The sequence below is a fragment of the Pyxicephalus adspersus genome, chromosome 7 (genome assembly GCF_032062135.1).
Source record: "Pyxicephalus adspersus chromosome 7, UCB_Pads_2.0, whole genome shotgun sequence".
In the NCBI taxonomy this organism is placed as follows: domain Eukaryota; kingdom Metazoa; phylum Chordata; class Amphibia; order Anura; family Pyxicephalidae; genus Pyxicephalus; species Pyxicephalus adspersus.
This window is the reverse complement of record NC_092864.1, coordinates 61,943,921-61,970,557: the sequence shown is the minus strand read 5'-3', so window position 1 is coordinate 61,970,557 and position 26,637 is coordinate 61,943,921. Positions and strand designations below refer to the sequence as shown.

Genomic DNA, 26,637 nt, shown 5'->3' with positions numbered 1-26,637 from the left:
CTTTTACAACTCTAATATTTGGGGGAGGGGGTTATACTTATCACCTTTAAGAACAAAGAATCTTCTAAAACCTGACAGAGGTTCTAATCAGGTCTACAGCTACAAAAAGAAAAATTATTAATATATCAAACCAGTTCACATTGACCATTTCTTGAATTGCATGCCAAACTCTGACTGATATTTGCTGAATACTAATAATATTATATTTGTTTTACATATCATGGCCCACATGTTTTCTAAGCTATTTATTCCTCAGTGTCAAGGACAGTGACTGAGCTTACCATATACAGACGGAAGACATCAAATACATTTGTATAACGGCTGGTTTACAAGAGTTGTATCTCTCATTTCTATACAAGTTTAAACCTGATGTGCAATCAGGTGATAGGACTGCAGTGGGGTATCCAGGAAAGCACACAACAATGTACTGGTCTAACTTTGTTCTTTTGGTTCAATTCAGCTGCTGTGCAAACTAGAGATACATACTAGAAAGGAATTCTAGTTCCATGTTCAATAGTAGCTCTCCACTATCCTATTCTTTTTTTTTTTCATTTCTGCCTGATATGATATTGGGTATATCACCGTAACTTTCCATCCATAAAGGCTCATGCAATATTTAATTTGAAGCCAAAAGATACGTCTTTGTCTGTTATCCTGCTGAACATTTTGTTCTTAGCTATTTTCAGGTTAGAGCGAGAAAGAAGGAAATCTGGTGGGCTAGAATATTTATTTTCTTCTCATTTGCATTGGAAAGAGACCAGCCCTGGTCATGTTTTATTGGCTTAGTGCTTGCCTACAGGGGTGCAGTTTGCACTTTAAAAAGCAGTTTGGTAGATTCTCCAAGAATTTACTGAATTAGTGTTGAAGAACAAAGGTTGTGGTAACTTGTTTTGTGTTGCCTCAGGCACAGTAGATCCCATTGAGGTGCATTTTGATTGCAGGTAAAGCAAGTGAAATCTAACCTATTCTTGTCAAGGGCCGCATTTAGCATTCAAATTAATTGGATTTGAGTAGCCCAGACACATACTAAACACTGCATACATGTGCTGGATGGGAAATCATCATTCCAAGCATCTTATAACAGGGTAAGAGGGTTTGTTCGGTTTTGTTAGTCCTAAATAGTTCTGTTGAGCTTTGATTACATAAATCACTCCATATATAAAATAGATTACTTGGCAATCCCTCTGTTTTTCAAATCTTATTACAGCTACTGGTTAATGTTGGGTTTATTTTATTTTTTACAAGTTGTTTTATGAAATTTGAATGTGTTCTTTAATAGTAATAATATTATAATCAGGGTGATGATCTACAATGAGTCTGTTTGTAAAATTTGGTGGATAAAAATGTGCCTTGTCCATAGCAATCACTTCATTTTGAATTTTAGCAACACTCCTCCTTCCTTTCTCTGAGCAAATGGAAAAAATGATAAATTATGTCGGAAAATATTTTAACTGCGAATTACAGAACAATAAGTATTGCGTTTGTTTTGCAGACCAGTGCCGGTGGATGCTGTGGAGTACATGGTCGGACCTCGGGCAGTATACATGGAGAGGGACCCTCCTTATTACTATGATGTTGCTGCACCAAACACTAGAGGTACTTATTCCAGATCCATCCAAGTACATCAAGAAGATAACTACAGATATCCTTCATATCAAACACCACCAGCCAAAGGTCCGCTGCGGCAAGACGTTCCACCCTCTCCACCTCAAAGTCATCAAATGCCTGAATATGGTACTGGAGGAAGACCGGGACAAGATCGGTACCAGTACAGAAGCCGAGATCCAAAACATAAAAATGGCATGACCGCTGCTGTATAGTTTACCTTGCAACACGATCTATGAAATAGGGACATAACCAGCTTTTAGCTGCTAACTGTATAAATGCCAAAACAATTTTATGGTACCTTATGGAAAGGTGTAAGAAATTTAGCCTTATGTAAAGCAATATCTATTCACAGCACAGTGCAGTTATGATGCCTTCAATCTACCTATATGTATACAGTTTATAACCACATGTGCGTTTTACACGGCATTTCAGTTTCCTGAAGATGAAGGAATTTTAGGTATTTGTTTTTTACTTGATTTGTGTCCTAGCCACAGGTGGTCATGACATCCATACATATGTATCATAGCAGAATGTATGAAAAAGTCTAATATGTCTGTCTGGGATAACTAGAAAATAACTGTCATAACTAGAAAAAGAGCACATTGACAAAAACTTTCCACATACCAATGGGATCAACTAGTATATGATAGGTAAAATGATTCCATGAAAAATGACAATACTCCTTTATATTTACATTGCTTTACAGAATTAGCATGGTTTTCCTCCTTTAAAGTGTATCTACATTTACTGGTTTAGATGCCAAAGGATTTAGGATTTTGGCCAGCCATTCTTGTTATCAATATGTTGATTCAGAATAATCATTCTGTTACATTTTGGTTCAGGTTTACTGCTTCCTGTGCTAGCTTTCTACCCCATGATGCTGAATCATTGTTTTTAAATTAGAATGGAGGTAGGCAATAAATCTGGGCACATCTGTGGCACATTTTCATCAATTTTATCTACCTTTGATTCAGCTGGATTGAAATGTCGAGTGACTGAATTGGAACTGGAATAGCCAAATGCATTTGGACTCAAATGATCTTGATTGAACCAACTGGAAAGATCCAACTGATTTTGGCTAAAGGCTGTAATTTTTTGTGAACCAATTGATCCGATTAATTGATTGTTTTCCCGACACTACTTTTGACGGTACATTCAGTTCCTGGTTGGAAAATGTTGCCTGAAGTTGTCATTTGTATGACCAGCTAGAGCTGGATGAGACAGATGACGAAGTTGGTCTGTCACGTGCTTGGCATTACATTGCCTAAGAAGTTTATAAAACACAACATTGGCTGACCAGAATTTTAAATAGTTTGGCTAGTAAAGCAGTAAATGTGTATATTTCATTTCATAATGTAGCTGTTTGCCTGATGTTTTACTTTAAAGATAATTAAGTGGATTTTGTTTTCACTTCTTCTTCTTAAATTAATTTTAATATATTATTTTCTGCCAGACCTTATAAGATCTTTGGACTGATCAGTTTACTTTTTCACTTTCTTCACTACCTCTGTAACTAAATGTTTAACAATAACAAACCACTGACCAAATCCAGTTCTCTGGAACAGACGAACATATGGGATTTGAGCTTTTTGGTATTTTATACTAATATTGTAATATTGGTATAGAGACTGCAAGGTACTATATTTTATAAAACTTTACTATGAATTTGTACACTTTTATGCTGGAATATTTTGTAAATGTTTTTCTAATTTTTTATGCTGGAAAAAGACATAAAGGCAAACACAATAACTATGCTTTATGCTGTCAGATTCAAGCAAAGTAGATATATATTTAAAAAATGGTATATTAGTTTGCAATAATTCAGGATGAAAAGGGATATTTTGCTGAAGGATCCCCCAAAGCACAATTCTATGTAAGAACTGTCACATTTATTTTCCTAACCAGAAAACACCATATGTATTCTTGTTTCATTAAGCCAACAAGACATACGCAAGACACATGCAGCTATACGCAGTTTAAAGCTACTAGCATACCGTAAGCCTTATAATGACAGGTGGGTCAAGCTTAACAATATTTTATTAAGTAACCACTCGAAGTCAAGAATCAGAATCTGTAACCAAAGGAACTGGTTAATGCTTTAAAATCTCCAAAAAAGGAAAAAAATAACTAAAACATGAAATGGAAGAAAGCTGAAAGGTACAAGCATAGTTCATGTTCAAAGTGAATTCAGCCTGCAGAATGTATTGATCCCATACTAAGTGTGCAATCAATACTTTCTGTCACCGCATGCTTTTTACAGTGAAAAATGTATCACAGCAACAAAACATTGCAAACCCCTGGCTATGCTTTTTCTTTTCTCTTTTTTCATTTTTCTGCTGAAACTTTCCCTGCTGTTCTTTTAGTAGTACGCCTGGGATTTTAAACAGTACAGCCATTAATAAAAAAAGGATGCCCTAGGGTGGGTTTTTCTTCTCTCCGTGGATGGTCAGCTTTATGGTCTGGCGAAGGGGCAGCCAAAAGCAGGGGAAGCTCAATTGGAAGAATTTGACTGTGAGTCAGACACAAAGCAGGGCAGCCAAGAAAAACAGTGTGAGCCATGTCAATTTTTATTACAATAATAAGACTGGCTTTTACTCTGCGGTTCTACACTAGTTTTATTTGGCTACATAAAAAAATCAGCATTAGAGCTGATTACTCTTTGGGGGCCTATACCTTAAAGCCTAAATGTTGTTCTTTAAGAGCAATTAACTGTATCACTGCACACCTCCATACACACATCTTAATGAAGCCACCTCTGGTGTATGAACAGATCAAGATAAGCCTCTAGCAGTCTAGAAAATGGTGCTTTTGTCATAATCACAGACCATGCAAATTCAGTTTGTCACAGCTTTTCAACTAAAACCATTGAAAGGGTCAAGGAAGTGGAGAGTATATAGTAAATTGTGGAGGACATATAGTATGTATCTTTTTTTATAGTGTTTTGTATGTGAAAATGATTTTGAAGGGTAATTGTTATGTGTAGAGTTAGAATATAAACTAACCTAAAATGTTTATTATTTTGTTCTTTATTTTGGATGAATAAATGATGGTTAAAACACCCATACATTGCCATTGAGGAGGAATTATCTTCATATCCTGTAGACACAACAGAAATGAAAAAAGAAACTCTTCTCTATCCAGAAGAATGGAAATCATCTCTTAGACAGTCAACAGTGGAACAAGTGTGCCTTTTGGAAAATTTCCCTTGTATTCCTGTTCTGGTGATATTTTCCTGACCCCAATTATACTACTCTAGTCCCCTGCAACCTCCTCTTATGCCACTGTGAACACTGATGTCTTCCATTTTGGTGCAAATCTACGAGCTTTGCCCTGTACAGAATGACACTAAAGCTACGTACACACAGTTTTCTCGCCCAGGGCCGATATCGTACGAGAATCTGGCGTGTGTACAGCGCCCATCGTCCAAACCACCGTCCTGGCGGATCCACGAACTATGGATGACTAACGATCCTAATGCAAGGGAAGAGGGAGAATGCAAAGCAGGGTGTCACTCTGTCGTTCTCCCCTTACCATTTGCATAGAGCAGAACGGTGATGTATGTACATCACTCGTTCATGCATTGTGCAGTGCTAGTCGTTGGAAAGGATCGTGAAAGATCCTTTCCAACAACTATTATTGCACATGTGTATGCGGCTTTAGGCAACATCCAACATCCAAAGGAGGGGGCTGGTGGCTGCAGGAGGAAGGAGTATGGTGCTTTTTACTGCATCAGCCCCTTAAATAAACAAGCAATTAGGCTTTGTTGTTGGGAGGGGGACCCACTCCAAGGGTATGAAAAAACTTTGGAGTTTAGCTTGTTAAATAGTGGGCCACTGTCTGATTCTTTAATATATCATGTATAGTTTGGCAGACTTAGGCATAATAAAATAGGTTTCATATGTATTAAAAGGGGCAGTGTCAGGTGTGAAGCAATGTCCACTGCACACCCTTGCTTGTGCTAGCTGCTCTGTTAAAAAACAAAGTAATCCTTCCCCTTTTTGCTTCATACGGGTATAAAGTTTGTAGACAATGATCCATAATAAAATGGGTGGACATGAGTAAAATTGTCCCTGAAAATTCAAACCATGTATAGTCCTATAAAGCTTTGATCTACTGAACCAGCTTGTGAATTTTTACTCTTTGTATTTTTACTCTTTAATTTAATGGGGAAGTTAATAATATTTAGCAAATATTAGTTTTAATACATATAACCTATTAAACATGAACTCCAGTCTAACATTTTCCCGGTTTTGTTGGTCCCTTTCATGCCCACTGTAAAAGAGTTCTTGTCAAATAGAGCCATTTCCTGGCTGAAGGACGTCCAGTGGCATCCAAGACATTCAGTGTCCCCTATACATTTCTAACCCAGCTATTATTATATTATTGGATCAAGGTTCTTTCAATCATGATGGCTCAGCATCAAATGTTACCTAGAAAATTCTGCCTGGGAATAAATAATGCCTAGAAATGCTCACTCCTCCAGATCAATGTCCACCCATGAAATCATTATAATGTCTACTCCCAAAATCCAGCCCACTGCTTGCATCAAGGATGAGGACCTGGGATGTATTACGGGAAACAGTGTACAGTATCCTGCCTAAACCTCCCACCAATCATAATTTGCTTGCATTGTACAGGGAAGCACAAAGCCCCGGAACTAAAAGAAGATATGTCATGAAAATGGAAAGTTTTTATTTTAGTAGCATGTTGATCAAGGGGGAAATGAAGAGTGAACCAGGAAAAACAAAATATGTAAAACAGTTGATTAAAACAAGTAGACATAAAAACTAAAAAATAACTGACCCTTTACCAATCACAGTATCCTTTTTATTAGGGCTTGGAGAGACCAGTAACCAGCTATTTCAAATGCTAAGTATCTAACTGAAGCTTTCAACAGAAATAAATATTCTACTTCTACATTCCAGATTGTGTCCAAAAACAACTTTAGCGGTTCTATCAAACTATTTGTTCCTCTTTCAAGACGATTGTTCTGGCATGAGTCACTTGTGTTTGGAAATGTGCACTCATCTGGAACAGGCCAATATATAGCACTGTCTGATATGAATCTGCAGCTCAGTTGCTCAAAGGAAAAACATTGCTTTCTTCCCTGCAGTGATGTTAATCTTAAATTTGCACTGAACACATTGTTTATTTCAGGAAAAAATATATTTTGTTTCTGGTTTGGCTCTGTTACTTTGCTGAGTCAAATCAATCTAATATGACCACTGATTTCAAGAGACATGTTCATCTAGAAAATACAGGCTTTGTGCAATGTGCTAATGGTGGAAGCTGATGAGAGCTCCCCCCTTCCAACCCTTGTAACATAATTTGGTTTTAATATCTATCATCTGTGTACTGTTTCAACAAAGAAAAAGCCCCAATAAGCACCAAAGTATACTCGTGGCCAGATTTTCAAGTACCTAAATGTCCTTAATAAACAGAAAAAAAATCCCTCACTGGACTCTGTAGCTGCAGGCTCCATGAAGCAACTCATTCTCAAAGTTCACAGCAGAAGCACTGAATTCATTCACAATCATGTATTTTCAACGGATTACTGAATTGTAATAAGCCACAGACTTCTTGGTCTGGTCCTTGCAGTTAGTTACTCTGCATTACATATTTTATTTCCTTCAATGGAGCCCATACGTTGCCCACATCGAGTTACTTCTTTGAATCATTATTGTGTTATACATTTGAACAAGCTAGTGGAAAAGATAAACATCCTTAAAGCGCACAAAAAACAATTTACATTGTTGGGTTTATGAGCAACTGTGAATGTATTTGAAATGTGCCAGTTTTGTTTGTCACAATGAAAATAGTTAATATACTTTTTCCAATCCCACAATCCAAAGCAGTGTAAAAATAAAGTTGTAAGACAGGTTTTATTGTAATAATGCTTAGTAGTGTTTCATTGAGTTGTTGTGCAGTGTACGTATATGTGAAAAGCACAGAGTATTTACCATGTGCAGTAGGGAAGACAGATGAACTATTCATGGATTACATTCTGTTCTAAGATTAGTACCTTGGATGCTGTTTGGTATTACATGAAGTGGCAGAGCATGCTGCCTAATTGTTCTAGTGTAAAGGCAAGGTGCAGCCTCCTGCTTAGAACACATTAGTCTTCCAGGAATCTAGTGAATTACTTTTGATTACTCCTCTGGACTCTGAACTGCATGAACAACGTTTAAATTCAAATTGCACCGATTAGACAGCTGAATGTATCATTTGAGAAGCATAACTTCTAGTTTATCTTTTCTAAGTCTTTTTGTATACTATACAATGTATTGTTTATATAAATATATAAATACTGTATAAAAAAATCCATTGAAGCTAAAAAAAGATTTTTTACCACTTATTTTTTCTGTTATTATGAATCACAATACAAATGTTATGTTTTAATTTTGCATTAAAATAAAAAAAAAACTTTCAGCATTAGAAATTCTTTGGCTGGTTCTGTTTTTGTAGTCATCTGATGTGTGAGCTGTATGCACATTTCATAGGTATTAAGAATACGAGTCCTTTTTATTAAAATAAACAAAATATCTCTGACAGATGGTTTCACTGCATTTGCCATTGTGCACAAGCCATTGCTACTTGCAAATCGATGCACAAAGTACAAGTGTCCATTTACCTCTATTTCTGTTCCTGTTTAAAGAGGACTTGCAAGGTCTTTAAGTGAACCTTCCAGCTCAGATGTGACCTCCTCCCATCTGCTTCCTCGCCCATAATTACTAATAATGTATATATTTTTTTTGAAGCGCTTCTCTTTTTTGAGTGGGGATTTCTCTACTTCCCTATTCCTTTCATAGGCAAGCATGATTCTGGTATATTATTGCTTCACTGTGAAAATGTTGCTCTTGGGGTGATGAGAAGCATTCTGTTTTTAAACATTCTTTTATTCAAATTTAAAGAAATTAAATCAATGTAAATCATTTTTTTGGCACAAACAAAGCTTTTTTTTTTTCTCCAAAAAGTTAAACCATCTTTTGGGTGTTTAAGGGTCCTCGAATGTGGTAGGGCAAACTAACGTGTTTTATTTTTATTTTTTTGCAATCAGTTGCTTTTTCCTTGCCACTGTTCCATTAAGCCTCACCTAAACTGGTCCTATAGACAGATACTCACATCTCTACCAATGGACTTTTGCAGTTCCTTCAGTGTTATCCTTGGCGTCTTTGCTCCATCTCTGGCGACCACCCCATTTTTCTCAGGTTTATAGTTGATCCACATTCTTTCCATTTGTTTTAATGAATTAAATGCTTCTCTGTGGCATATTAAAAAAAAAAATATATATATATATATATATATACAGAGTGGTACCTTGGTATAAACCCTTAATCCGTTCCAGATCCTTGGACTTGATACCAAATAGAATTTATACCAAACAAATTTTTCACATAAGATATAGACGGAAATTGATGAATCTGTTCCCATGAAAAAAAATATTGTTATTGGCATATTATACATTGATGGGGCTGTATAAAATAATTTAAACACTGCTTAATAATAAAATACATAAATACAAAAGCAATTAGATGAAATAAATGAAAATGTAACCTCACTTTACCTTGCTGAGAAGAGTTGAGTGCCTACTAGGATGGTGCTGAGAAGGGAGGAGGAGGAGATGTTCTGTAATTCACAGAGAGTTATAGCGCGGGTTGTTCACTGAATGGTGGCAATCGGCGTACTGACACTCGTGGGCAGTCGTGGCTTTGTCTCGAGAGAGGTAAATAAGGGGAGCGCGCGGTGTTATGACTCATTTTGACCCATACAAGTTCTAGCACAAACATTGTATACCAAGCAAAAATTTTTTGTGCCCAAACAGGACTTATACCAAGTTGGACTTATTCCAAAGCGGACTTTTACCGAGGTACCACTGTATATATATATATATATATATATATATATATATTTATTGTATTCATCAATTTAGACTGCATTAATCAGTCTATTACATAAAGTACATTTTATTATTTAATAATCAATTTTAATTCCAAGTTGTAATGTCACAAAACAGAACAAAAACAGAGGGGGATAAATATATTTGCAGGATTCTGTACAAAAACTATTGTTGAAAATACTCTTTTTGCCTTTTGTATGCCTTGTTGTATAGAAGTTAGTGATCTCCTGCAGCCTCTTTGTAGGCTCTTTTGCAGCCATCTCATAGTGACCACAGCGGACAATGTCTTTGCAGTTTTGGCATAGTCTCCAGTGACAGGAACAGAACACCAGGGTTTACTTTTATGAAACATGGTAAAACCTTTATAGGATTTTATTGATTTGGGTATACTATATGTGGGACTTGTTCATGCAGAAGGTCAGTTTGTGGCGTGGTTATCACTTAACAACCACACAAATGCTTTAAGCTGCATGAAGTCTATGAAGGATTGACGGAATTGAATGTTAGCCAAGTGCCCATCAAAACCATCTGTGATCACTTGTTCAGTCTGAACAAGCATGACAGTGAGAGCTGGTAGCCATCTGGGAAGTGCCACAAAACCATTTGTGTGAACATGTATTTAAAGCAGTGTTTCTCCACCAGGGTTCTATGAAACCTTCTCCACAGCTTGCAAGTTTAAGTGTCACCAATGATCATTTTGGCTATCTGTAAGGGAGACATTCTTCCCACTAGCCAGCAATATAAAAGGCATTCTTGCCACTGATCACCATGCTAAGATACTGTAAGCTGTGGATTTAGTAATTCTAGAAGGGATTACCTGAAACTTATTTCAAGGGTTCTCACAAATCAAAAAGGCTGATTTACATTTACAGATCAGGTAATGATGGTTTTTGTACAGTTTATTTATAATATCCTTACTTACTTACTGGATAAATGGTTTAGTCAGATACTTTGCAGGTAATATAAATTTAAATTCAATTTGTTGTGAATTGACCAACAGAACAAAACTTGTTCTCATAATGTTCTATCTGCTCTAAGTTAGTGAGGCAAAACAATTAATGGTGCCCTTGGGACCGATCAGGCTTGGCATCCTTCTTCCATGAGCAGTAACTGTAGTGAAGAAAATTCACCTTTAAGTAGAACTTTACCTGGCACACAGTCTGAAGCTTCAGCTTGTATGTGGCTGATTTCAGGGAAATACACGAGTGGGCATTTTAGTACAATTTTCAATATGAAGTCTCGATAGATGCATGTGAGTCAGCATTGTAAATGGCTTCAGGAGCATTAGCCAAATGAATAGCCAATTAGACAAATTTAGATGAATATGGACATTGTGTATCACAAATCTGCCAAGTGATATATTTCCAACATGCAGCGGGGACTTGGAGATCTTGGATGTGCTCTACTAATCGAAGAAACCCACAGCTTGTTTCAAATAAATCTTTTCAGTGATTTCCAGTGGGCAGTTTTTTTGTATCATCATTATATTTCTCATCATTATCTCTGCTTCCATGTGTGAGACTTGTTTTCCTAATAAGGGCTATTTAAAAGCTAAAAGTACTGTCCATGAAAAAGAAGGTATTTTCTGTGGCTATTACGGTTAGGGGAGAAAAAGAAATAGAAACACAATAATAAGGGGAAATTACAACAGCGGTTGTATGGCAAGAATTGGAAAAAATAAGTATTTGTTCTTGGCTTGGGCAGCCTAGAGCTAGGGATTTCAAAGTCATTTACTAAAGGAACAAGGCGGTTGTATTACCCAGTAGGTTCTTGTGATTGTACCCCCTGCAACAACATATTACTTGTGTATCAATACAAATTCTTCAAAGAATGTACAATGTTTTGTACATATTTTATAGGTTATGTTCAGGACTCAAAAAATATAAATACACACAATATCAATTTAACATAAATTATTGCATATGAACATGTCACAAGTAACAGATGGAGCCCCAGGCTCAGTTTTCACTTGTTTATCTGTCTATCCTAAGCAAATCTTTTGAAATAAGTCTTTCTGTTTACGTATCTCAATAGCTTAAGATGTGCAAATCGAGAGAGTCAGAGGAGTGATCCATTTTCTCCATGCTTCACAATTGGTATGAGTGTCTTTTCCTGAAATGTTGTCCTTGATGAGCCAAATATGTCTATTGTGATTGTGACCAGACAACTCCAGTTGTATTCATGAGCCCACGGTGCAAATTTCCAGAAAGCCTATCTTAAAATGTTTGTCACATGCAAAACATTTTCCATACAGCCCTAAATCTAAATTACTTATTTAATCTCATCATGATGACACTATCAATATTAAAAAGAACACCAGGCCCTTTATATCTCAAAAAAGACAAGTTACACCTGCATTCTCTGGAACAGATTTAATTTCATGGACTTGAAGTGGTAAGTGTAAAAGTGTGTAAAATCATCATTTTTGTTCACTTTGTATGAATATATCATGTCAATTGTAAAATCTCAAAAGAACCTTAAACATTGTAATTAATTACAAATACAGTTTTAATGTTTTTAAATTTTCAGCTTTTATTAAAAAAAATACTAGGTGATCCTGCCTCTAAAGTCTTTTTTCAGATACTTCCTATTATAGGGTGACAACATTCTGTCTCCCATTTGTTGTGTTGTCACTTCATCACAAGGTCTCCCACACATTAAGCAGCATAGATCACTGCAGTCAGTAGGAAACCCTCCACGTGCAACCGCTACACGGAAATGTCTGTATGTAGTCAGTAACCCGCTACTCTCTCAATCCTAAAGCAGGTCTGAACCTGGCCTAAATATAATTCTTTTAGGAGTCTATTCACATTACTTTCACCCAGGATTCATTCATTTTTTTCAGTTGTATTCAATGTAAAAAAGTGTATCTTGTGTGATGAAAAAAAATAAATAGAATTTTATATGAAACTAACGTATGAGCTGACTGTGAACATTTTGAATTCTTGTTTTTTTAGCAGCGTTTCTCCTTTGTGACATTCTGGAAACAATAGAGTTATGCATCACATTTGTTACAACTCTTTGCTGGTAAAGCAGCCATTGTGCACTTTTTCCTTTTCTCTTCCCATCCTATACCTGACAGCAGGGTAATTCAGCATGGCACCGGTTAACAGAGAATAGAGCAAAGCTGTTATGATGGAGTAAAACAAAAGAAAGATTGAATGCAGCTCTAAAGCTCACTGCTGAAGTGGCTCTCTGCATGACAAAGGTTGATTACTGCTATTGTGGTAAAGTGTTTTAGGATATAATTAAATGAATGCGACCATGTAAAATTACACCGTATGCAGGATCCAGTTTCATCAAGCCTCAACCTGCATATGTGGTCTGGAAGTAAAACATGGATTCTGATTATAGATATATACCTAGAAATTTAAATTAATTATAATAATCATAAATTAAATGGGTGGACTCTTGTACCATGTATAATACATAAAAAAAAGGCAAAAGAACAATACAAAAGGACGAAAGGAACAGCTTGTTACTGTGGTGAGATTGGTTGATCTGGTGTTAAACAATGGCTATGTCGGAATGGTGGCAATAAAACTTCCACTAAAGGCTACGTGATTAAACTTTATGTAGAATGTTCTTCCCGTTTGGTCTGTTAAATGAAAAAGTGAAAGTTTTTTGTTTTATTTGTGTAATAGGGTAAAAAAAAGAGGATAGGAGTTCAAAAGTCATAAGACACTTCCTGTCCTTGGTTGACAACACCACTCCACCATACATGTAGCATCTCTCCACGAGGCCGAGGTTCCTGGCATGAGGAAGCCATTAACACACCGCAACCTCAATGCCAGTGTGAATTCAGTGCACGCAATTATCATTATCATTGTCAGTCAATGAAGAATCAATGAACTGCTTATTCTCACAATGTCAATAAAAAATTTGGGGAGCCAGGCACTATCACCTATTCTTAAGCTGCGTACACACATGTGCAATAATTATCGTTGGAAACGAACGACTAATGACTATTCGTCCGATAACCGTTAACAAAAAAAGTGCACAATGACGCCAATGAACAAGGATTGTCGCTGGAAACGAACGACTGTTCTGGCAGATCTGATTGAGCGATGGTTGTTTGCAATCTAGTATGTGTACGGTCGTTCAGTGATTGTGGATTGTTCTGCAATACACTTTCTCCTTTACATGTCACTTCCTGCATCGTTCAAACAATCCTATCTAGTGTGTGTACATTATTGGTGGATTATATTTGAACGATCGTATCGTTACAGCATGTACAGAATTGTGCACAATACGATCGTTCAAAATAATCGTGCATAATGGTTGATCTGTCGTTAGTTGTTCGTTTTCTAACGTCAATTATTGCATGTGTGTACGTATCTTTAGTACCAATGCAAAAAAATGTTTTTGTAAAATTCCATTTAGCAAGAAATATTGATAAATCTGTTGAATTATGTGCTTGGATTATGCCTTCAAGCTGTATGGATTTTTTTTTATTATTATAGTGAGTTTTTCCTTAAATATTAATCAGAGTCTTATTCAAGCTTTGAGTATTCAGTAAAAGATGGAGAGTAGTAGTCATGTTCCTCTTCTCTTTATGAACCTTACCAAGGCCCTTGACTTTCCTTTACATTGATGGTCTAAATGCTTCTCTACAAAAAAGAAATTTGGGTTTGTGGGAGGGGGTATCCCGGAACCTCCAATATAAGCCTTTGAGTTCAGGGTTACTCCTTACCCATTCCCAGAAAGGAGTCAAAGTATGTAAATTAACACAACACTGTTACAAAGTCCTTCATCAAAAAAAAAATAGAACATGCTTACCAAATGTAAAAAACAAATTTCATTTTGTCCCCACAAAAATCACATTGTTGATAATGCCCACCATGCATTTCATAGCATGTGATAGAAATAAGCCGTCACATTATTGCCTTCTTATGACAGATTTCCTGTGCTGCGGTGATAGAGCAGGGAATCCTGGGTGACCTCATTGGCCATATTTGGTCATTGATGTCATCTGGAATTTCCTGCACTCATATTGGCCATTGTAACTAGCTGACTAGAGTTCAAAAGTTTTTCCTGATCAAATTTACAAAATTTTATAGATAAATATCAAACAATACGATTTCCAGTTAAACCCAATGTAGACTCAAACCCAAACTTCATACCGAGCAAAGACCTTTATTCCATTTGGTAAATATTTTGTTAGTACAAAGGTCTCAAACTGTTTGAAAATTTATGTACAATATTAGTTGACTTATACCCCTATAGTGCCAAGTTATTACTGGCTATGATGAGGGACTGTTCCAGTCCATGGATGGCCAGCTGAGATATATTACCAAAAAGTTTCATAATGATTTTGTTAGGATCTGCCAAGTAGTTTAAAACTGACTAAATACTAAAAGCAATGTTTAGTTAAAATAGAAGTAATAATCTATATAATGCTCTATGTTTTTCTTTGTTATAAAGAAATAAAACAAAGCCTTACATGTAATATTTTTTTGGTTGCAAACATTTAAAAATAGATCCAAAATCTTATCTGAACCATAATCCTCCAAATCAATTATTAATTACAGAACAAACTAATCTTATAATCCTGCTTTCTGTAGTTCTTACTGTTTTGGGTTCCTCTGCTCATTACCTGCTTGTTATAAAGCCCTTTGGGACAGATATTCTAAGCAATGACTGGAGCCAAGAAGTGTTCTTTGCAGCACCAGAATCAGTAAGCATGTGTTCCAGAAAGTTATGTTTCTTGATGATATATGTGAGTATGGACCCTCGGCTCTCAGGTAAATATGAACTAGTCATACATTTATTACTATTTAAGGAGTACCTATCAGCAGAGTGCCTTCTGTTCTGTGAACCTGGGTGCAGCAGTACATGTTTTGATGCCATCATTGCCCAAAGGTTAGCACTCCGGCCTTTGCAGCACTAGGTCCCAGGTTTGAATCTTGGCCAGGACATTATCTGCATGGAGTTTGCAGGTTCCCCCCGTGTCTGCGTGGGTTTTCTCCGGGTACTCCGGTTTCCTCCCACATTCTAAAAACATGCAGTTAGGTTTACTGGCTTTCGCCTAAAAATTAACCTTACACTGTATTAAAAACATATGACTATGGTAGGGATATTATTTTGTGAGCTCCTTTGATGGACAGCTAGTGACATGACTATGAACCTTGTAAAGCACTGCATAATATGTCAGCGCTATATAAATACTAGATAATAATAATATTAATATTTCTCAATACCATGGTGTGCATTTTTAAAATGCAGCTGCATAGTGCTATGGACACCTCAACCCTGAAAAAGTGTGTGTGATCAGACTTTGCTCCCCTTTTTTGGTTACTTTTAAATCATTCATTTTAATTGTGCACCATGTTGCAATAGTCAGGAATCGCAATAGACAGAGTAAGAAAAACAGTCACTGATTGCAAGAAAATTGCAAATTAAAAAAATTCTAAGCCCAAGCTGGGAGGGAGGCAAGGTCAACCTGGCCATAACCAAGGGCTGTCTGGCTCTGCATGCTTTGTAAATGCCTTTAATTGCTTTCAAGGGTACTCAGTGAAATACAGGGTTTTCATTAAATATAAGAAAGTATTCTATGCTATGCTTTATGAATAAAATGTACTCAGTTTCTTTATACTTTAGTGATTTTTCTTGTTGCCTAATGGCACATGGTTTTTCCAGTTTAAAATAACCTGCATTGACTCCGTGCTGGTAAGCTTTTGTTATTATTGTAGAATAAAATATTGCAAAGTATACCATTATGCAGGGATCTATGTGGATAAAAACTGGCTAAAACATTTTAATGGAAGTTTCTTACCAAGTAAATGTGACTTAGTATATTTTCAGCTTAAATAAATTAGCTGGCCAACGGGCTTTGCAGAGCTCCTAAGAAACTTGATATGAGCTCCAATTTTCTTTATCTTTTATGACAGTATGAATCTGCCCAAAGTATTCTAGCAGATGTTGTTTTAATAAAATAAGAAAACATTTCATAATGAAAGTGTGGGATTCTAAACTTGACATTTGCAAAGCCATGCTCCTTGTGTATCCGTCCACCGTGCAGATGTGATGCCAGCTCCGAGCTCATTCTTTATCTGCAGCACTATGACATTTTCTGCTCTGAGCACTGGACGAACAAGCAACTAATTGCATTCCTTTATTATTGAAACACATCCATATATGTCCATGTTTTTATAAATCTCTCTTGTTTTGTAACATGATCTTCTGAAAATACAGTAATAGTCCAAATAACTAAATGACAAATCCATGCTAATCAAGAAGGGATTAGGGAAGGTTTAGGAGGGATTGGCAAGTATGTTTGTGGAGAGATGACGGAGAGACCAGCAGCCTTGATATCCCCAAGTGTTGAAACATTTTTGAATAAACATCTACAGGGTTACAGCAACTTATGCCAGGACTTTAACACAGTTGATGAAAAGTTGGTGAGTAAATCAGAGTTACCTTTCTTGCATTATTTAAACCAGAGATCCTGACACCATGGAAAAAAATGAAAATTTGAGAGAAGCACAGCCCACAGCCCATGATCCCCATACGGGGCTTCTATAATCTTTTCAACACCAGCTTCTGCTTTTTAACATTGAAGAGCTGTAAGTGTGGACAAAACTAAACTACCTTGATACACCATGTGTTGAAATACCCAGTGTTTTTAGTCTCGGGTGATGATTTGCATTCATATAACATAAATCAATACATTTGTGGATCACATGTTACTTCTGTTCCACTACATGCTCATGGACATTGTCATGCTATGGCACCTACCAACAATCTCTTACAAAACACTGAATAGACAAACATAGGTGATATCAAGACATTCAATAATAAGGTATTGAATTTGCCCTTAAGACCTCAGGCAAGACCTCCAATATTCTCGACTGGGCCAGATTAGGAACAAAATTGCAAAAATCATTGGCTACCCGTTTTTTTGTAGATGGCCCCTATTGGCATTGCCTCCTTTGAACAACCAAAAATAAATAAGCTAATGTAGTCCTTAAATACACTAAATAGTACTCAAAGGTCCAGTTGTAATGCAAGATCATGTCTCAACACCTAACCTACTAGTTTGTGGTTTATGACAGGAGACCTATAAATCCATAGGGTTTTTTTTTTTTTATAAAGCAGTGAATCCTGACATTCACTGAAACATTCCTTGGCAGAGAATCAATTATTGCTATTGAATCGTATAAACCAAGAAGATTCTCCACCAGGGGATGTTTCAGTGAATGTCTGATTCACTGCTTCATAAATAGACCCCATAGATTTGATTTATTGGTTTGTTTGACAATTACTGTTTAGTATTTTGGCTTCCCCTTTTTTGTTCCTCTACCTCCAATCATCTTCTTCCACCCTCCTCTTCCTCAGCATTTTACATTTCAAATTATTTTAAAACTTTATTCTGTTTAAGCATTGTAATAGAGCTTATCTTGTATACCTAGAATTTTTAAAGTTACTTTTGTCTTCTGTGTATTTATTTTACACTAATTCTCTGAGATATTTGCAAAATTCAATAAACTGTCATAGAAGTCATTGGTTGGCCCAGTTCTCCTCCCAGTTAATTGGTGTCTATGTCCGGTGAATCCAAGCTGTTATGGACATCCCACCTCCATCATCACACTGGTCTCACAGGGAAATGATGCACAGAACAATAAGCACATGGGACTTCTACCTTGACCTCACGTTTGTTGAAATGAAAAGTAGAATGGAATTGTGGTAGACTGATGACTGACAGATGCCCTGTAACTTCTGCATAACTATGCAGGTGAACTAGTCCTTTGTGTGAAGGGACCTAAGGGAAGATCATCTTGCTCAGTGCCAAGAAGTGCCATAATGTGAATTAGATAAATGTTCAAAGGCGGCTTGAAGGAACAATTAGAGTCAGGGGCCAGCAGTATGTGATGTCAGCTAGGCATTGCAGGGCATTGTCCAGGGCAGCAAGACACAACTTGAGATGAATGCCAAGCTCTGATGTGCACTGAGACATCACGTTTAATATACCATTTCACCCCAAAAGCAGGCTCTCAGGAGTTTTCAGAAATAAACATTAATGTAAAACCATTTATAATACAAAATTAATTAAAAGGACTTTTTGTTAGCACTTGACACTACAATGATTGAAATCTTTAAGTGGATGAAACTCTTTCCATGCCCAGTCTCGTAAAATGCCATGGCTGGTTAGGCCAGGTCAGGGAAGGGAGAAGACCTCTGCCTGCCACCCCATGCTCTTAAAACCTGCTAGTCCAACTCCAGTGGACAGAAAGCAGAATTTGCACACCAGAATATGCATACGCTTATGAAATATGAATAATACACCAGTTTGATAAATAACCTTAATGGCAATCTCTGCTCATTGGTCAGCACCAATCTAAGCATGACACATACCCCCGAACAATAGGCTAGAATTCTGACTTCAAAAACTGTAGCAATACCAGGTTAGCAACTTTATGATATGTTACCCTGTACACAGTAGTGCTGACCTGTAGGAGAGATTGTCATTGACGTCTCTTGCTCTACTAGCATGGTAAAGTGGCAGATAGAGGACTTTCCCCTTTCATTTCTGAATTGACTGGCCATATTAATTGCAGTTGTCTTTACAAGCTGCAGGAAAGTGATCTGTGTCTTTTACTGAGGAACAGATTGTCCCCTCTAAATTTGTTATTAATATTGTACATGTTTTTAATAAAAAAAAAAATATAAGTTATTTTTAAATGACCTTTGCCCAATGCAGTTGAATTTACAATGCCGACAACCTACGGACTATTGACATCTGTTGATTATATATGTCTAAACAGACTCCCCTAAAGACATCTGACCACAGATTTGTGATATTAATATTGATTTTGGTCACAAAGATGTAAATGCTGTCAACAAAACTCATCATTCTGGTTCTCATGCTTGTATATATCTTTACTAATGCGGTCAGGGGTTTATGTTATCCATGGATATGATATACCAAAAAATAATGTGCAAATAACTTTTTAATAGTGATTATTAATAACTGCTGTAACTAACTATATCTAATAATTGTATTTGTATTTTGTATATATTCTGTGAATCATGTGTGAATGTGGTAGCTGGTGATAGGTAGAGAAAGTAGAAACATAACTCACTCTTTATATCACACTCTAAGTGAATTCAGCTATGAAAGAGGTAACCAGTGATATAGATAACTTATCTGTTTGGACAGGTGGGTGTCTGCGTCATTATTTGGCAGTTTTAACGAAAAAAGAGAAAATATTGTTTAGTAGCTTCTGCGATGTAATCTGGTGAATGTCAATGCAATCCCTCTGAGGAGGCAAGACGATAACACTGTGCATGTACTCGTTCTGTAAACAGAATATTTGAAGACATGCAGAACAGACAAACAGACTTGAAAGCCATTCTTGTGAGTAAAAAAAAAGTTATTGAAAGATAAAATATAGTAAGTTCTGAAAGTTGTGTTTTAGTCATGTGCTTTATCACCTCGTCTTTCCTCTATTTCCTCAACGTGACACAAAAGCAAAAATGGATCTATTGCTTTAGAGCCAGGAAAACATATACCCAGTGGAAAATGTTAACTATATCATGAAAAACCACAAACCCAAATAGTCCAGAATGGCTGTGGTATGTGTTTCACCACCAAAACTCTCTGATGTGCTGTAACAGTAAACCCGTCACTTTATATTAGGGTCTCTCTGTAGTGAGAAGTGAATGTAAAAATACAAACGCTGCAGGAAACGGCAAAATATTGATGCTAACCAGACTAAAACTAAAAGGTGATAAAAAGTGACACATTGGCCCTGCAGCATTGTACATATTACATCTTCCCTAATCATATGAAACAACAGAAAATATATTTGCTTTCCCCTGGCAGCGTTGAATTTTGAGCTGTGCTTAGGAATTATAGCCGGTAGCAAGGGTATACTCCTAGGGCTTGTCCGAAAGCTTGTCTTTATGGCATCCACACCAAATACTTCTTGACAATTAAAATGATATTAGTATTGAAATTATGCAAAAATTATAATTACTTCTTTGCTGATTGTAATCTGAAATACATTTTAAAATATATTAACATTCATGGGTTTAGGTGGATATCACTGCCCTACATACCAATGGTTTGGAGGATACCCAAAAAAAAGTAACCTGCTCTGGGCATATTTGCATACCACAAATGCCACTGGAACCATGGGCATCCCTGCCTTGCCACACCTTTAGCTCTGCTCTATGAGCCTCATACCTCATTTAGGCAGCCACTACCAACATGTATTTCAAATGGCAGCTGCCACCAATATGGAGTCCTCCTTCCCAACACTGGAACAAGAACAATAGAGGACCAGGAGGAATGCACAGTGACTGAGGTATGAGCTCATCAGTCTGTTACTTTTCCTTTTACTCACAAGGTGAGGGTAGAGAGAGATCCTCAAATTGAAAATGCAATAGAGACCAAACCGATATTCCCTGCTGTCCATACATGTCTTTGCTGTTTGGCAGAGCTGTATAAATCTAAATACTAGATGATCAGTAATACAAATCTCTTGGCATCTGCAAATTTAGCTGTTTGTTTGAGTTTTGCTTCAAATATTGAGAATCTTTTATATAATAAGTAAATACATATCGGAGGTCTATGTGTCATTAAAAATAATTCTGTAAAACAGCTAGCCCCAAATTACCGGAGTCTAAGGGGAGCTGTGCAGTCTGGAGATGTCACCCTCCCCATCATGGTACAGATGTCAGACTTTAGACTGCTAGACCTGAGCACTATAACAAAAGAAGGTCAGATGCTCAGCTATAACCAGAGAAGGAGAAGTGTCTTTTTGCTAGTGAGTATCATTTAATTGGGGGGGGGGGGAGCTTTCCAAAGAAACTGTGTTTGTTTAACCTTTCAACTCAAAACTTAAACCATTTCCCAGACGGTAACCAATGCATACTTTCATCTGAAAAGTTATGCCACTACTAGTGACACCCAGGACCAATTTGACCCATGTCCTGCTCTAGTTTATTTTAGTGTTATTTTTCAGCACAGAAACAGATACCCTACCCATACTCTCAGCTCAAGATTCACACCAACTCAACACAATAGACATGGCCCAAAGCCTTATGCTGGAAATGAATGAATCATAGTCAATCAACCCTAGTAATGCCTAAATGTTTGGATTATACTTCCATCGTCCATCATACCTATATGATCTATGCTCAGTAAGGGGCTATTATAAAATCATTATTTAACAGTGGTTGCCAACCGGAGGTCCACGAGAAAATGTTGGTGGTACGCGGGTCAGGAGAAGGACCGGCACCGACCTAAGCTAGGGAGCATGTCCCCATACAGAACGTAGGCTCAGGGCGGTGGGCAGGTTGTGTCTATGGCCAACTCCAATGACAGAGTGGACTGGTTCTGGTATCGTGACTTCACTCTGGGGGAAGTGTCTTCCCCTTTGATAGACACACGGCTACCCGCTCATGCAACTGGAAGCAGTAGTGACCAGTAGATGGGTAGATGGACAGGTAAACAAAAGAACATTCTCTGATGAGGGTCAGGCTATACAGATAGACTTCTGTTCTGTTGTTTCAAGTAGAGCATCCCCCATTCCATATCTCTGCAGGAGACTGGGACCATACATCTATACAGAGGCTTTGCCTTCTACAAGTTGTTCTGTAGAGTCTTGTGCTTGAAGACTTCTGACTGATCCAGTCAAAAGCTGGGGAATGTGAACCTACGGAACCATTCAGAATCATAAAATACATCTCATAGGATGGCAAAAGCAAGAAAATAAAATGAAAGGTTATTGTTACAAACCTGATTTCTTTGTTTTCCTGTAAATTGAAAGTGGCAAAAGTTTTTGCTTTTTATAAAAATCTTTTATTTATTAGGTTTTGTGAATTTAGTATTCATGTATGACAGAATTTATTTTAAATAGATTCATAGTGCAGCTAATTCATAAAATCTTGACTAAGAATTTCATTTTTAATATTAGTGACCACATTTCATAACTTGAGTGCAGGAGATTGTGACTTATTATGTGAGTAGCTGCGGAGGGTTGGGGATATGTATAAGTGCCAAGTTCCACTCTGCTGAAATTTCCACAGAAACGGCATATTTCTCAGACACACAAAGATCACAGCAGAATACATGACCTAGTATGTAAAATACTGTACAAAATAGGCATGGGATGTAAATTTAGTGGTAAAATGGTATATTCTGTATACAACCTTCTCTTCAGACAGTGGGTATGTGGTTATGATAGGTAAATGACACCACACTTATGGAGGACCTTACCTCTGATAAACATAACAGCAGGGAGAAACTTTTGGTCTTCATCTGGTCTTCATGGCTACAATCCTGAAATCTTCATACAGAACTTTGGACTCCTAGGTGATGAGGCCTTCAGATGCTTCAACTGCCCTAAAAATATGGAAGCTTGAGCATTAGTAGTTTCTTAAATATTTTCTGTAATATTGGGTATTGTAGGACTATGTCATTGTAACTTTGTTGTGTGGTGCTACTGTATTTCCCTTCCCCCTTCCCTCCTCTTGCTCATTTTTATTAACTTCTAAATGGCTTGTTCTTTCTTCCTCTATATAAATAACAAATGTTAAAAAATAGGCGTTGGAGCTGGGAATTTGGGGAAATGTACCAAGGCAAAAAAAAAAGGAGAGGGCTCTTTATGTGACTTCAAAGGCAACATGAAATTACAAATCATTTAACTAACTTGTTTGGAAGAGTTCCAATGCTGAGACAGGACCTCTTCCCCACATCCATTCCTTGAAAAGGATGTAGGGTTTTTCTTGGGGGGATATAGTGGAATCTGGAAACTCCTGTTAAAAAGGAGTGCCATGGTGGCTAGCACTCTTGCCTTTGCAGGGTCCCAGGTTTGAATCATGGTTCTGCATGAGGCTTGTATGTCCACCTTGTGTTAGTGTGGGTATCCTTTGGGCATGCCGGTTTCCTCCCAAAAACATGCAGCTAGATTGTTTTCTCCCAAATAATTGGCCTTAGAATGTGTTACAGACATTACATTGTGAGCCCTTCTGAGTGACAGTTAGGGACATATCTATGTAAAGTGATGTGTAATATGCCAGAGCTATGAACAAGCATAATAATAATAATAATAATAATAATAAATAGATATCTGCCCCTTCCCAGAGCTTACCAAATTCTACAAAAATGACATTAAAACACAAATGTAAAAATTAGGTAAATTCAAAAGCAGATCCAGTGTCAATCACATCATCCAGCTATATAAATCTATTATCAGTTATGATGTTGCACTGATATTTACTCACTGTAGACCTAATGGATAATGACAGATCCTCTGTGTTGCAGTGGTAGCACAGGGAGTACTAAGTGACGTCATGGACTGAAATGATCAGCCTTAGTAATGACACCTGGAAAGACTCAATTAGCTGATGGAACTGATAAAAATGAAGGTACAAGTGGGCTGGATGCGTTTCAGCAATAAAACATTGTGGATATAAAGGCTCATCTGTGGAGATACTGCATTAGCACAAGAACTTACTTTTCACTGTGAAAATGAAAATGATTCCTTGAAAATGGGCCGCTCATCCTTTTAGGTAACTGTAGCAGTGGTTTATATAAAAAGCAAAACTGCTTTTTTATATTACCAGACACAAAGACAAAAGAGATATAGCTATGTAAATGCTTAATAAAACACAATAGACACAGTTACATTCATTATTACATTAACCCAGATGCTACTACTTGTCAGTTCAATAAATGTATGATGAGCCAACATATTGTTTTTTACATTTTGTAACTACTGCCTTTAGCACAGAAAGAGGCCGGATATTTCCCTATATGCCCATTGTACGGCAGGTAATAAACACTACATTGAGCAGTCACCTGCACTGTTCTCTTGCTTCCCATCAATTCTCCTTGCCCTTAAGCAAAACTTTTTACTTTCCAATTTTATAGGCTCACTGTTAACAGGAAACACAGGTACATTGCTGCAATACACTCAAACATTACACATTTTTTGAATTTCATTTTTATTGAGTATATAACATGTCAATTACTTTTACAGACAGCTAAAACTTAGAACAAAAATACTAAAACTGAACACTGGCTCTGAACTCTTACATTCAGGATCCTCCTGTGTACTGTATTTGCTTATTCTAATTTCATTGCACACTATGAGCTTCTCACAGGGTGCATTAGAACCTGATGGAAGTCAAACAGATCATTTCCTGCATCACCTAACCCCTTCTTTACTTTATTAACTCTTGTTGGCCCACCTCTCTTATTCATTGGATTTCAGTTCTAATCATGAAGACATTACCTAGGGCTGTATGCATGGAAATGCAATCTGCCTAGAAGTAACAACTCCTCCCATGTGCTAACGCATTGCTTATATTAGGGCTGAGAGCCCCTGGGATGAGCACTGAATTGAGGTTTTGTTTAAAAGTTTCATTAGCATGTTAATGAGGGAGAAAGTGGGAATCAGAGAAAGCAAAATGTAAGCAGATTAAACTTTAGCTTAAGTACAATGTAAAAAGGTACAAAAGAGGGGGAATAATACTGCAATTTTAAAGACCATGAAAAGAAAGCAAACTATTAGGCCCCCATTAGTATACTGAGTTTAGACTTGAAAGAGTTTGCAAACTCTAAGAACATCTTTTCTTCATTTTGGTCTATTACATACATAATTGAAAGGATTTTATTTGTTCAATGAATATATTACATTACATTACATTATATTACTCTGCCTATTATTTATTCTATATATATATATATATATATATATATATATATATCTCAACAAATATATACTGTATATATTGTTTTTTCTTCCCCATGACATACACTTTATTCATATATACAATAAAAATTAGGTTATGATAGATATGTTAGAGCATGATCTGAATTGGTTGTATTCATTTTTAGATAAATCTATTAAGCACTATTTCAATGATGTTCAAATGCATTTGTATCTTTGATTCATTAGGTAAAATACTATTTTAACTGTGACTTGAAGTCCTAATTATAAGAGCTGATTGCATGTCACCAGAATGTTTAAGCTAACTTTATTTTAGAAGTTGGTTATAATAGAATATCTGAGCCACACATGCAAGTACATCTTTATATTATGTTTCTATCTCTAACAATTCCCTTGTTGGATTTATTAAGAATGGATTTTTTTTTACCATCTAATAACTTGAAGAATAATACTTACAAGCAAGTTATGAATAACTTTTCCATTTTCCAAAAGTTACAAAAAAATTGTCATTAAATCTGAAAGTTCTGTTTTCATTTATATACCATGTACATAAAAGTAGGATATATTCCTTGGTTAAAATTGGGATTCAAGGTATACATATTCTTAACTATACATTACTTTTTTTTTTCAAAACACAGATCTTTTAAAAATCCTTTTTTCAATACATTATTTTATATTTTACATATAGTAAGAGATGAATGAGAATCACAGTTTGAATGGCGATCTTTTAGAGATACCCTGCCACAAAAAAGAAATGCAGGATTTTAAAAAGTGTATATATTGTATTTGTTTCCTGTAGGGGAGATTTACCTTCCCTTACTATCATGAAGATCTAACACGAGGGGAGAGAAAGTCTTAAAAAATAATGGGAATTCCTTTTTTTAGCTGTCAAATAAAAAGTGTCCTTGTTGGAAGGTCTCCAATGACCAATTTTTGAGATTCTGTAACTTTATATCCTGGTGACAATGGTCATCAGAATATATATAGAGAAATGTGAACTCTCTATATATATTCTGATAACTATTGTCAAGCAGAGACACACACAGCAATATAAATGTATTGGTAGTTCTAATCTTTTAACATGTTTCTGCTATTTAAATCAGTTTATTTGTGTACACTTGAATACAACACATTCTGGTAATTTTCCTACCAATGTTGACCTACCTCTGAAAGTAAAAAGAAATCAGAATTCTTAATCTGCATGCTCGTTTAAGGTCAGTGACCTAAAATGTATAAAAGCCATGACAGTCAAAGAATGTATGCTTTTTGGAGATGCCAGAGCTGTTTCGCCATGAACCACAATGTTCTGCTGGAGGCTCCCTGGTTCCAGCAGCTTCCATGAAAGTGAACGGTGGTGGTTGGGAACCATTGTTTCCATGTAGCTGTACCCGATCATGAAACTGTTCCAGAAAGCAACAAGTTGCTTTTGGCGATTGATTTGGCTGGATT

The 26,637-nt window shown here is 36.5% G+C and overlaps 1 protein-coding gene across 4 annotated transcripts in view; it reads left to right on the top strand.

Annotated features, from left to right (window-relative positions):
- PARD3B (par-3 family cell polarity regulator beta) overlaps nucleotides 1-8,037 on the top strand; it is a 520,784-nt gene extending 512,747 nt beyond the window's left edge. For all 4 annotated transcript variants that reach the window (XM_072418720.1, XM_072418718.1, XM_072418717.1 and 1 more), the window contains one exon: nucleotides 1,493-8,037. In XM_072418720.1, the coding sequence (XP_072274821.1) occupies nucleotides 1,493-1,820 (328 nt within the window). In that variant the 3' untranslated portion in view covers nucleotides 1,821-8,037. The remainder of the gene's footprint in view (nucleotides 1-1,492) is intronic.
- Nucleotides 8,038-26,637: the final 18,600 nt, after the last annotated feature.